Consider the following 14365-nt stretch of genomic DNA (forward strand, 5'->3'; position numbering starts at 1 on the left):
CCTCAATGACAGCAACATCTTAAAACAGCATTATGGCTCCAATATCAGAGCAGAAGTGTATGAAATATTTACATTAAAAAAACATCCTATAATGATATCATGTCAGGTCCTAAGCTTCTTAAGAGGTCATGTCAATGGAATGAATGCGGTTCCAGATTTTGAAGAAAGCTGTAAATGCTTTCCCAGAATGACTTGGGATGAAAAGGAATCACTCAGAACTCTGCCCAGGTTTGTGTTAAAGGTTCACAACATGGGTAAACCCAAATTTCAGCTTAGTAATGAAAACCCAAACCAGAAAAGTTTCAGGTGGTTACTGTTTCCTAACAAAGGTGCACCCAGCTCCTTCTAGCTACAGGCACACCTCTGTTAGCTGAACAGAGCTGGTCCTTCATCTCACTGGTAAACGGCACTTTGTCTGAAGCCAAAGTTGGTATTCCTGGGCTTGTTTTGTATGTGGCCAGAGATTGCTACATAAACTCAGTGCCAAGTTTCAGCCTAATTTAAACTAAAATGTAAAAGCCCCAGAGAACAGGGCGGGAAAGAAATCTTTTCCTTGAACATATACAAAAGCATATTGATATGCGAATTGGAGCTATAAAAATATTTTTGAAGCTAATGTTTTCCACATGTTCTGTAGATACCCACCCAAATAAAATAGGTTTCTACTCTATTTCCTCCCCGAAAATGGTAGACCTTTCCCTGGAAAATCTCTGCTTTCTTCATTACATTTCCCTGTTCTCTATTAAAATGGTTAATTGATTTTTTAAATATTTATGATGTTTTAATAAACTTGAGCCAACTCCTTTTTTTTTTCTTCCTTTTTAAAGAACCAAAGTTTGTTGGCTCATACATGATTCCCGACAATGAAGACCGGGATGATAACAAAGTCTATTTCTTCTTTACTGAAAAAGCGTTAGAGGCAGAGACAGGCGCTCATGCCATTTATGCCAGAGTTGGACGAGTATGTGTGGTGAGATTCTTTTGTCCTGATCCTCTAGTAGAACAACTTACTTTGTGCTCACTTTTTCATACATTCTCCAACCTTCAAATGTACCATCAGTTAGTATTGGCAATAGAGGGGCAGGGTGTCAGAGGGGTCTGAACAAAAATCCCGCATCTAACCATCCTCCAACTTTTGGGAAATTCAAAATCCTAACCCACATTTGGGCTGGAAGCTGAACCTCCTCATCCAAACACTATTGAACTCTTTAGTGAGGATGTTCAAAATCCAGACATGGATCCAAGTTTTGTGGTTTAAGCCCATCTTTAGTTCTTTTGCAGTTAAGTGACAGTTTGGTAATAATAATGATATTTAGCACTCAATGCTCACACACCATTTCCCCAGCCAGATTCTATCCTGCATCAGAGCTCTCCTCGGAATAAGGGGTGGATGACGAATAACTGGCCGTGTGAGGGGTTGGCTCCAGCCCTAAAGCCACTTACAGCTACTGCCAGGCCATTCTAAGTAACACAATGCTTTATGGTCCCTACATACATGGGAGGATATGGGAGCTCAGTCACATGCTCGCAGCACATACCTTCCTGGCCCCAAAGTGCCACCTACATCAGGGATTGGAGGAACAGTATTGACAGGGCTCCCTGTGGATACCAACAAGGAGCTATCCTTGGATTGGAATATTCTGCTGCTCATTTGCAGCCGGTTTCTAGCCTCTCTGCATGAATAGCAAAAATGAAACAGATCGCAATAGAGCCAGTCTTACATGTGGAGAGCACCTTTTAAATATGAACTAATTAATCCTTGCAATACCACTGTGAGCTAGTAAGCAGCATAATCCCCATTTTACCTATGAGGAAAATGAGGAAAAGAGGTGAAATGATTTGACATGGTCACACAGCAAGTCAGTAGCAGAGCCAGGAATAGACTGCAGATTTCTCAGTGTCTAATCTGCCTTTGAAGGCAGCCACATTCATTCTTCATAACTAAAGGAAGACTGATGGATGTACCGAGATGTACAAATGGAACAACATGCAAAACTACTTTCTTAGCAGGAGACACAGGATGTTACACTTAGCCTCCAGCAAATGGCTTGTTAAAATTTCTTATGCAGCCCCTAGTTAAAAGAGAGTCAAGTATATGAAACATCCTAAATAGGGATGGTATCAAACTGAAACCCAGATTCTCAACATCACCAATGCTTGGCATCCAGAAGCCCATGTCCCCTCTCAAGATTGAGAAATGACACTGCACCTGGATGGGCCGGGTTGGAAGGTGGGGACTGAGTGTCTGGCAGGTGAGGCACTGGGGCCAGCACCCACAGTGAGGATAGTTCGACTGGGATTGATGAGAAATTTCTGGGGGCTCCCTGATATAGGTCTTGGGACATATTTGCAGGACACTGTGGAAGGTTGCAGTGAATTAGCCCTGTCTGTAACTGTTCCATAGACAGATTTGGGGTTTCTGTCTCCAAGTCTGTTGATTCAGCACTGCACTCAGTTCATATAAAAATATACAGTCAGCTAAAATGTTTGGACTATTGAGTTAACAGACTGTAGACATAAATGTGAAGGGTTTACAACAGCTGGACAGGTAAAACTAGTTGCAGCCCTGGTATTTAATTAAAAATTCTTACAAACCCACAGCTTTTAATGAGAAATGGAATCAATCTCTACAGTTTTACTAGAGACTGACTCCAAAATAATAACACAAGTGGAATAATAGAAATGTGGTTTGAAATTGTATGCTTCAGACATTGAAAGGCATGATGAAAGCGCAATTCAGCATAGAGTATTGTTCTTCTAGATGCATTCCTCTAAATTACATTTATTATTTGTTTCTCTCTCCACACAGAATGATATGGGAGGACAGCGAATGTTGGTGAATAAATGGAGCACTTTCCTCAAAACCAGACTGATCTGCTCTGTGCCAGGAATGAATGGAATTGATACACATTTCGATGAATTAGGTAAATATCTTGGACAGAAATAACGTTACACCACATTGTACAGAATGTGAACTTCCCTGCTAATCCCTTTTTACCCTCAATATAGGACATGAATCATTAACAGGAAGTGACTACTAATCTTTGAATTACAACAAATATATATATACCATATATTTCTAATACATATATTTCAATACATATGTTCCTTATATTTCAATATATATTATAATATATAAAATGGATTTGCAGAGTAGGCTATCTTCCATTACACTTGTATTTATTTATATCATGTTTTTAAAAGCTGTGTGAAATTAAGTCGTGTTTATCGAGAAATAACTTTACACTGTTAACAAACAGTCAACTCTATGTCCTTTGGGACTGGGAAAAGTAGGTGAGCTATAAATAACATTGTATTTTCATTTTTACAGAGGATGTGTTTTTGCTACAAACTCGGGATAACAAAAATCCAGTGATATTTGGACTCTTTAACACTACAAGGTAACTAGCTAGGAAATATGACAGTAATAGAGACATATTTGACCAGTCTATAATTAAGGAAGATGTCGGTTATGTGATAAATATCATATAGCTGATACACATTGTATAACTGATCAATTTAATTCCGCTTCACTTAGAGCCTAATACAGAGGTCGGCTACCTTCAGCACGTGGCTTGTCAAGATAATCCGCTAGTGAGCCATGAGACATTTTGTTTATGTTGACCATCCTCAGGCATGGCCCCCTGCATCTCCCAGTGGCCATGGTTCACCGTTCCCGGCCACTGGGAGCTGCGGGATGGCATGCCTGCGGCCAGTCAACGTAAACAAGATGTCTCGCGGCCTGCCAGTGGATTATCCTGATTGGCCGCATGCCAAAGGTTGCCGACCCCTGGCCTAATCTATTGTCCACTGAAGTCAATAGAAGGACTCAGATTGACTTTAGGTGGTGGTGTATCATTCCCATAGGTCCTGATTCAGCAAGAAATTATACAAATGAATAGAGAAAGTCTATGAGTAGAAGGATGGTCTAGAGTTTAGGGGCCCTAGTCTATAAGGTGGGAAACTGAGGTTCAGTTCCCTATTGTTCCATGGACTTCTTGTGTGACTTTGAGCAAGTCACTTATCTCTGTGACTTAATTTTGCATCTGTAAAATAGAGATAATAGCACTTCTCTTCCTCTAAGAGGTGTTGGGAGACTAAATACATTAAAAAATGTGAAGCATTCAGATACTATGGTAATGATGGAGGCCATGTTAGTACCTGAGATAAGGTAATCAATCCCATTGATTTATGGAACCAATCACATATTTAAACATAGACATATTTTTAAAATATCTTGCTAAATATAGATTTCATGAGTACTCATTATTAATGCATTCACCGGGTATTACATTTATGTAGTTCTATTAGTATGATTAATTCAACCACTAAACTATACACTACAGTTACAATCTTTGCATTAACATCTTTGATTTTTATTTTATAGCAATATTTTTAGAGGATATGCTATATGTGTCTATCATACAGCTAGCATCCGAGCAGCCTTCAATGGACCTTACGCTCATAAAGAAGGACCTGAATACCATTGGTCTCTGTATGAAGGAAAAGTACCTTACCCCAGGCCTGGTTCGGTAGGTCCAAGAGAAACCCTATTTTCTATTGTGATGTCAGTCTAATTCAAGTTGGGAAGTAAATAAAATAAACAGGTCATGATGGACAAATATCATAATGTCCAGAATTGTGATAATGAGTATTTGATATCAATGTGATGCTATTGAAAATCGATGTAATGACTCTAGCAAAACATTATGAAGACTATCAACAATATATTTTACTCAAAGTAAAACAATGACAGTTAGATCCCTAGGGGCTCAGAGGGCTTTGGATTAGACCCTAGTTATTACCTCATGACTCTGTCTACAAAGATTACATGTTTTGGTGGTTTTGGGGGCAAAAAATACATGGAAGTGGTAATTGACTTTTTTGCAATATCTCCAATGTTTTCTGGTTTTAGTAGTTTGGGAATAGCATAAAACCAGGCTTTCTCAAGGTATTTCACTACCTCTTTTCTGGTCCCTGCCAGGACCAGGATATGCAGTGGAATAGGAAAATGTTAGAGCAAAAAAAGCATAGAAATGTAGGACTGAATCATAGAATATCAGGGTTGGGAGGGACCTCAGGAGGTCATCTAGTCCAACCCCCTGCTCAAAGCAGGACTGAAAAGGACCTGGGTAGGTCATCTAGTCCAGTCCCCTGTACTGAGGTAGGACTAAGTATTATCTAGACAATCCCTGAGAGGTGTTTGTCTAACCTGTTCTTAAAAACCTCCAATGCCGGATATTCCTCAGCCTCCCAAGTAATTTGTTCCAGTGCTTAACCACCCTAACAATTAAGAAACGTTTTCTAATGTCAAACCTAACTCTCTTTTCTTGCAATTTAAGCCCATTAATATCACGTCCCCCTCAGTCTTCACTTCTCCAGATTAAACAAACCCAATTGTTTCAATCTTTCCTCACAGGTCATGTTTTGTAGACTTTTAATCATTTTTGTTGCTCTCCTCCGGACTCTCTGTAATTTGTCCACATCTTTCCTGAAGTGTGATGCTCAGAACTGGACACAGTACTCCAGCTGAGGCCTTATCAGTGCTGAGTAGAATGAAATAATTATTTCTTCTTTCTTGCTTAAAACTCACCTGCTAATACATCCCAGAATTATGTCTGCTTTTTTTGCAACAGTTTTACACTGTTTACTTATATATCGTTTGTGATCCACTATAACCCTCAAATCCTTTTCTGCAATACTCCTTCCTAGGCAGTCATTTCCGATTTTTTATTTGTACAATTGATTATTCCTTCCTAAGTGTACTTTGCATTTGTCCTTATTGAATTTCCTCCTATTAAATTCAGACCATTTCTCCACTTTGTCAAGATCATTTTGAATTCTAATCTTGTTTTCCAAACCACTTGCAATCCCTCCTTGGTACCATCTGCAAACTTTATAAACATACTCTCTATGCCATTGTCCGAATCATTTATGAAGATATTGAATAGAACCAGAGGCAGGTCAGATCCCTGAGTGACCCCACTCGATATGCCATTCCATCTTGACTGTGAACCACTGATAACGACTCTCTAAGTATAGGTTTCAGAGTAGCAGCCGTGTTAGTCTGTATCCGCAAAAAGAACAGGAGTACTTGTGGCACCTTAGAGACTAACAAATTTATTAGCGCATAAGCTTTCGTGGACTACAACCCACTTCTTCAGATGCATACAGAGTGGAATAAATATTGAGGAGATATATATACACACATACAGAGAGCATAAACAGGTGGGAGTTATCTTACCAACTCTGAGAGGCCAATTAAATATGAGAAAAAAAAAACTTTTGAAGTGATAATGAAGATAGCCCAGTACAGACAGTTTGATAAGAAGTGTGAGAATACTTACAAGGGGAGATAGATTCAATGTTTGTAATGGCTCAGCCATTCCCAGTCCTTATTCAATCCTTTGTTGATTGTGTCTAGTTTGCATATCAATTCCAGCTCAGCAGTCTCTCGTTGGAGTCTGTTTTTGAAGTTTTTCTGTTGTAATATAGCCACCCGCAGGGCTGTCATTGAATGACCAGACAGGTCTTCTCTATGTATAGTTTTCCAACCAGTTGTGCACCCACTTTATAGTAGAATCATCTAGGCTATATAAAATGTTAAATCAAGAAAAGTTAATCCACTGTTTTGAACCTTACTTCAAAGTTCTCGTTCAATTTGATGCAGGTTTTGTCAAAGGATCAAATGGTTCTTGATTCCAATAATATAGGCCAATGCTCAGACTAGAAATAAGGTGCAGATTTTTAACAGTAAGGGTAATTAATCATTTGAACCATTTACTTAGGGATATGGTGGATTCTCCATCATCAATTTAAAATCAGGATTGGGTGTCTTTCCAAAAGATACACTGTAGCTCAACCAGAATTTATTTTTGATGCAGTGATTACTGGGGTGAAATCCCATAGCTTCTGTTATGCAGAAGGTCAAACCAGACTAGCACAATGGTCCCTTCTGGCCTTAATATGTATGGCTATGTACCATGGTGCCAGGACCCTACAGACGGATGGATAGATTTGATCTGAACCAGTTCCCACTTTCTATCCCTTCTTCCGAGCATCCTGCTTTCCATTCCATTTGCCAATTTTACAAACTTGGTGAAAGGAAATGATTTTTTTTTTACAAATTTGCAAAGAACAGAGCTGCAAGAAGAATATAAACATGCTTCTTTCTCGACTTTGTTATGACTTTTCCCAGAAATGAATCTTAGTCCCAATGCACACTAAGTGAAAAGGAAACCCTGGGGCATACTCTGTAAATACAATAGAGCTGGCCTTTTTCCCATGGCATATTTTGCCAGTATACAGGAGCTGGCATCTGCACAGTTGTTTGTGCGTGGCATATAAGTTTTTATTTGGTGTATTGCCAGATTTCTGATGGGGATGACTTACACATTCCTCACACAGAAAGAGGGGAAGAATGTCTATGATGATGCTTCTTCACAGGCATGAACCAGCATCCCTCTCTCAGGCTCCCTCTGTCTGTCTGTCTCTCATTTTCGATGTCTCTAAGGCTCCCGTCACCATGGGATCTAAACACCACTATTCTTGGTGGTGGGCGTCGGCGCTTTTAAATAGGTTCGCAGCACATTCACATTCCATGGATAGCCAAGGGTACACAGTGCCTCCCAAGAGTTTGTCAGCACCTCACAGGATCGGGCCCAGGGTCAAGAAGGCCTGATTCTCCTCTCACTTCCTCTGATGTAAATCAAGAGTGACTGTGTTGAAGTCAATGGAATTGAACCATGGTGTGAATGAGAGGAGAATCAGACCCCAGATTTTTTCCTCTCCCCATATGGCTCCTTCCCCACAGTTGTCTTATGTAACTAATTAGCTGTACAAGGTATTATTACCAGCTGCAATTTTGTTAGGCTCAACAAGCCTTTCCTGTAAAATGTCAGCCTCATGCAGATTTTTGGCTGTGTGAGGCCCATTTACATATGTAACCTGTTTAGCTAAAACACACATGCTGCTTTGAAATGTCACCCCTTTATCTTCTAATTGGCTAAGGGTTTGTTCTCCTGAGTTTACCAGTAGAGTAAACAGTTTGCTGGTTCATTACTCATGGTATTGCTTTTGCTTTGCTATCTGAATCAGTATTAAGCTTTATACTAAAAGTGATCATATGCAAAAATAAACTTTGTGTGCAATCCATTTATCATAGAATCACAGAAATGAGAGGTAGAAAGGCCGATTAGATTATCTAGTCCATACCAATGCAGCTTTGTTCCCTATAGTATAATCTCAAATTCACCATCTGGTCTCATTTAAATATTACTGTTGGTTTCTGCTGCTTCTTTTGGAGTAGGAGTCACAAACCAAAGTACAATAGAATATGTTCCCCTAAAGAGAATATCTGGGATTTGAACACCGTACAAGAGATTTCTACCATCTTGATGTCACAGGGCTTTTTGTTCCTTTGTTGATGTGGGGACAAACTTTAGCTATTGGTGTTGAGTCAGGATAAAAAGACTGTGAAGTAAAATGCCTAATTTCCAGCCAGGTGGTGGAAGGAAACTGAAGTAATCATCTCCAAATTTAACACTTTCCGTGAGACCGCTGTGCCAGTTATTGTATCTGACAAAATAAGAGGAAGTGAGGTTGCACCGTAAACAGATTGCAGAATGGTTGATTATTTTACAAAGATTAGATTCTTCTCAACTATTCTGAAAGTCTGTATTCATTCCTTTTTCAGGCAACAAAACCCTCATATCCCAGAGCAAGGACTGAGTAAAACTGAATGAGGATTTCCACATTAGTCTCTACATTTCTGTTAGGAAATCTTTTTAAACAAATCTGAATGTCTGAGTTTTTTTTTTTTTCTGAGCAAGTCACTAGCACTGAGCCATTAAATGGAACTTTCTGGTAAGAAGGACAAAATACTGTGCTAAATCCTCAGCTACACAGGAACCAAATTCAGCCCAGTTGATGGGGAGACAGGCGAAGGAGTTGTGTGCCTTTTCAGCTTGACACCCATATCATGCCCCTCTCTTCGTAGAGGCCCCAACCAAGATCAGGGCACCATTGTGCTGTCATCATCGTCATCACCAAAGGGACATTGCCAATTTGCAGATTCAGTGCCACCTGGATCAATCTCTGGCAAGGTGCTTACGGTAGTCTAGCTATATATTCAGCTTATGTCCATCCCTGGCAATCTTATCGCATCACCCAAGCTTTTGGCAACCATGTGATTGTTGGACATGTAGTAGCATTCCTTGGTCTGCATGCTTCGGAATTTGTTGGTCTTCCATTCTAATAATATGTTTATATTAAGAAAGTCATCTAAACCAAATCAATGCTGATGGAGGGGTTTGACTTTGAATATCCTCATTTCTAATCTTCTCTTGCCACTTGATATGGAGCAGCTGACGAAGATGATGGGAATCAAAAATATCAATCTGGGGTTCTTCAGCCTTCCTCAGTGTGCATGTTTCATTGCCATACAATAAAGTTGGTGTAACTGTGGTTCCATATATCCACAGCTTTGCAGCAAGCGAAGCAAGCTGAAGGCCCTGAAACAAGGCAGGAGCTGCTGTTCTATTCATGTCTACATCTTTTGAGCATCCTCCAGCCCTGTCTGTGACTCTGCCCACATATTTGACAGTTTCCAGCTGTTCAGTGTCCCATCTGGACACGTTAATACTGAGCTGACTATAACCTAGAGCTGGAGGATGCCAGGGACTTAGTTTTATCTGTTTTGACCAATGTGCACTGCTTTTTGCTCTACCAGATTGGACATCAGCTGCAGCAATTCCCCAACTGAACGAACAAGACAATGTCATTGGTGTATTTGAGATCTCAAAATAAAATGATCTTCAGGTGAATGCCATGAATGGCTGCCTCCTCAAGCTTATCCATCAACCAGTCAATATTGATGTTGAACAATGGTGACATAATGCAGCCTTGCTGAACTCCCATAGAGATAGGAAACAATACCATGTATCTGTCAGATTTCAATTCCATTAGAGCTCTTCTATCAATGACATTCTCTTCCACGGGACTCTCAGTCGCTCCATTGCACTAGAAACTATGCAAACAGAGAGTAAGGGTCAGTCCCTGGACCTTCAGAGCTTAACAGTTTAAATAGAGAAGATAGACAAAGGGTGGGAGCAGAAAGAGAGGGACAGAGAGGTCAAAGTCACTCAGCATGTGAGTGGCAGAGCCTGAACCCTGAGTCCCAGTTCACTGAATCGTGTTGCCTTCCTGTGCTCAAGAGTGTTATGGGACCTGGATCAGCTGGCTATGCTAGCTTTATGCTAGCTGAAGATTCAGCCATTCTTGACTGAGATTTAGGGCAGCGGTAGGGTCATTTAGTGCTGCTTCAGTAGCACAAAGGGACCTTTGCGTGGACCAGGCACCGGCTCTCTGAGTTTGTGTGTGGGGACCAGACTGTCAGGAGTGGCATGTTGGTGGTGCCGCTTCTTGGAAAGATGTTGGTTGCATTGATCCCAGTGCCTTCTCCGTGTTATTTAATTCTGAGAGCAACAGTGACAAAAGAAAGCGACAAACCTTGCTCACCTCTATGGATCAACTTCTATCGATGTTGGCAGGTGGATGAGACTAGGTGGAGTCTATAAATTGGGGGAGAAGAGCAGTTTTAAATCACACAAACCCAGAGCTCACATATTTGGTAGAACTAAACTGGTTCTGGTAGACTCTACAGTCCGTATCTGCTGGAAGTATTACTTTGGTCATGTGTGTAATCAGGCTACTATTCCGTTGTCACATCTAGTGCATTTTTACTGTGGTGCTTCAGAAAACAACACCAGCTTCCTCAGAAATGGTGTTGAAGGGAAACTTTAGAGGCAGCTGCAGCTACCAATTCCTTTCTAGAGTGCCTTACTGCTTTTAATTCAAAAATAAAAGCCTGCAAAGGATCGTATTTATTAAATCTCTCTTGACTTGGAACTTTGCAATGGAACTTGGCAGTGCTACTCGATATGCTGTGCAGTCCAGGGAAAGCAGAGGTTCAGCTTCTCTGAAAACCCCAAACCCTTTCCCTTTTATTACAAACAGCTGGTGAAACTCCAGCCTTCGGCTGATTAGACAATTACTTCAAAGTCAACACTGAGCATTCATGGAGCCAACCCCCAAAAGTGGAAACAAACTTCTCCCCCTTTGACAAGTGCAGGAGCTTGTTATTGCCAATTATAGTTGGCTGCACGTTTCAAATGACCATTTCCAGTAAACATTAAGAGGATTTTATTTCATTTTATTGATTGAAAATCCAATTTAAGTAGGGAGAGCCTGCTACTGTGGCTTTGCTTGAAATGCTTCTGAAAACCACACTGTCATGCGGAGATTGGGAGGAAGTGAATGTTACTGAAATATTTCCAGCTTGTTCATAAACACTTTCAATTAGAGATCATGAGGCAAATTTGAAATGAAGAATCTATGTTAAGTTAGGGGACATTATCCTATTCTTTACATAATATTTAAAAATTAACTTTTATGGATAAAGCCACAGTTTAGCCCTATAAGTAAATTTAACCCAATCAGTAAATTCGCTCCAATCACTGACTTACCGTGTATTTGCTTTGCAAAATGGTAGACTGATCAAGGCAAACATTGGTATTTCAGGCTAACAGTGATATATAATACTGTCATGATGAGGTAGAAATGAGAATTAAATGTAATGCCACTAAGCGTCTGGAGATCAAGAATTACTGCTGGTGCGGTGGGATTCATTTTTTAAATGTGCTTAATTTCCTATTATGGTACGTTCTGCAATCAAAGTAAAATAAACTATAGATTGATACCAAATGTTGCTGTTTTGCTCATTTTACATGGCTGGCTGTACTGAGTAGGAAACTTCTTTCTCCCTACTGTCTTATGATTAATGAAAAAAAGCCAAGAACCATTCTGATAACATTTTAAATGAAAATGGAGGGGGAAAGAGGCACTACACTTTTTGTGAAAAACTAAAAATGTTGATAATGTAAATTTTTCATCAAAAAATCTTTTTACAAAAAAAAAGTCATTTTCCCAATAAAATAAAGGTCTCTGGGTATGCCTGAGCATAGGCTAGCCTACCCGAGCTATTTGAATCCAGCTAACTCGGTAACAACTGCATTGAAGACAGCTCAGCACAGTCAGTAGAAGCCCAGCATGGATCCTGGGGATATATTCGGCTCACTAGCCTGCAGAGTCTGAAGGCTGTGCTGCATTATTTCTGCTGTTGTTACCCATGTTAGCTGGATTCATGCTAGCCCAAGTAGGCTAGCCTGTGCCCAGCTTTTGCTGTGTAAACATATGCTATGTCTGGAAAAAACTTGATCAGCTCTACTGCTAATGTATTAGAGACCTGGAGCTAATTTATTTCTGTAATATGTTATGAGAGGCCTTAACACTGGTTAGAAAACTCCCTTTATGTAAGTGTATGTGTGCATATACCTATGTGTGTATATATGTACATGTGTGTGCTATATGTGTGTACACACATAGATACATACATACATACTGTGATCAAATTCAAGCTCTCATTGTAATGAAAAGCAGAATCTGGTTCTCTCTATACATTTGGGACCAAACCAGAATGCTTTTTCCTGAATAAGAACTAAATAAACACCTATTGACTTCAGTGAGGATTCTGTTTGAGCAAAGACTCAGTCCACTTGCAGATCTTTGCCCCTGATTACTTCTCATTGCCAGTCACCCACTGCTCTACTGCTCAGACTTTGCCTTCCAGCAGTTCCATCTTCTTTCGTGCCCCCTTTATTCCCTAATCCCTCAAACATCCATGTCTTCTCTTCTCCTGGGAACTGTGGAGAGTCAGCATCCTTGAGAATAAGGCCTTTATCTTATATCATCTATGCAGCATTAAAAAAAATCCATGCGTATAACCAACCTATCACATGTTTTTGCAGTGTGCCAGCAAAGTCAATGGCGGTCTGTATGGTTCCACCAAAGACTATCCTGACGAAGCTATCCGTTTTGCAAGGAGCCATCCACTGATGTATCAACCCATCAAACCTGTCCATAAAAGGCCAATACTTGTGAAAACCGATGGCAAGTACAACCTAAAACAAATAGCAGTGGATAGAGTGGAAGCTGAAGATGGGCAATATGATGTCTTGTTTATTGGCACAGGTAAATAAAAAAGATGGCATCTTATCTTTTTTCCTCCCAATTTCAACAAATCTATGACACCTCTCCAAGATTAAGCTCTTTCTGTTTGAAAGGCATCAAGATGAAACCACAATCCTAATAAATAATCATACTCAACGTTTCCATAGCATGTTTTATCCTCAGAGCACCAAATGCAAGGAGAGATTACAAGTCTCCCATTTCACCACTGGAGAATCTGAGGCAGCGATTTATCCAAGGTCATTGAGCAGACGAGTGGCAGAAATAAAAATGAAAAGGGCTGCAAAAGAAGGATTAAAAACTGGGGCCTAGGTTTTTAAGAATGGGAGCCTAAAATACAGCTCCTGCAAAGGGACCTGAATTTTCAAAAGTGCAACTCCCACTGATCACAGTTCAGTGCCACGCCTGAGACCCAGATTCAGGAGAAATTAAAATAAGTGGACTGATTTTCCAAACAATCAGTGCAAGCTGCTGGCTTTATTACTGGGGACCACAAGTCGGGTGGCTGGTGTTAAACAGAAACAGTCCGTTTTTAGACCTACACTGTGATGCAGTACCAGGAACTTGTCATTGGAAGACGGGGTTGCCCCATCCTGCAATTCAAAAATAAGCTGCCAAAAGTTTGAGAGTTTTGCTAAGTTTTCAGACAATCCTAATACATTTTGATTTCTCAAAATACCCTTTTTTTTAGCACCCATAAAACAACTTTGGAAAAGGTCAAATATGTCACAAGCTTTCATATTTTGAAGTCTGGGCAGGCCCACAGAATGGTAACATCCTTTAATGCCTAACTGTTCTTCAGAACTTAAGGAAATGGAAATAAGGCCTGGAAATAGACTTGAATCTTTGCAATATTGAACTTGTCTGGAAATGATTTAAAGATTCATACCTCTAAATTTTATCATAGCAACAGGGATTACTTGACACAGGCACTAATGGCCAGTTGGCCAAAAAAAAAAAGTATTTAGTGCAAGCTATCTTTTAACTCATGAAATTTAGATGGAAACCACATTTCACTGTTCAAAGGATACAAAAGAAGTGTACTTGTAGAATAGCAGGGCGTGCTTTAAATTAATACGGTTTTCTAAACTTTAAAAATTTTGATTCCAATATGTGGTGAAATTAATCACATGCCATGTTCCTTGTCACGTATGCTTCTATGCTGGATTTCATAATGTTGATTGCATATTTTATGCTTTACACTTGTATATATAGTAAAACTTGCATGTTCAGAAAAGCAAATAATGTCCCTGATCAAGCAAAAGCAAAGATGTAGCCA

At 39.9% G+C, this 14365-nt stretch overlaps 1 protein-coding gene across 1 annotated transcript in view; it reads left to right on the forward strand.

Moving 5' to 3' along the window:
* SEMA3E (semaphorin 3E) overlaps positions 1 to 14365 on the forward strand; it is a 219728-nt gene that overhangs the window by 178910 nt on the left and 26453 nt on the right. Inside the window, exons 7-11 of the mRNA XM_034765547.1 lie at positions 828 to 970; positions 2810 to 2924; positions 3332 to 3401; positions 4388 to 4532; positions 12867 to 13089. Coding sequence (XP_034621438.1) covers positions 828 to 970; positions 2810 to 2924; positions 3332 to 3401; positions 4388 to 4532; positions 12867 to 13089 — 696 coding nt within the window. The remainder of the gene's footprint in view (positions 1 to 827; positions 971 to 2809; positions 2925 to 3331; positions 3402 to 4387; positions 4533 to 12866; positions 13090 to 14365) is intronic.

This window comes from Trachemys scripta, chromosome 1 (genome assembly GCF_013100865.1).
Source record: "Trachemys scripta elegans isolate TJP31775 chromosome 1, CAS_Tse_1.0, whole genome shotgun sequence".
Lineage (NCBI taxonomy): Eukaryota > Metazoa > Chordata > Testudines > Emydidae > Trachemys > Trachemys scripta.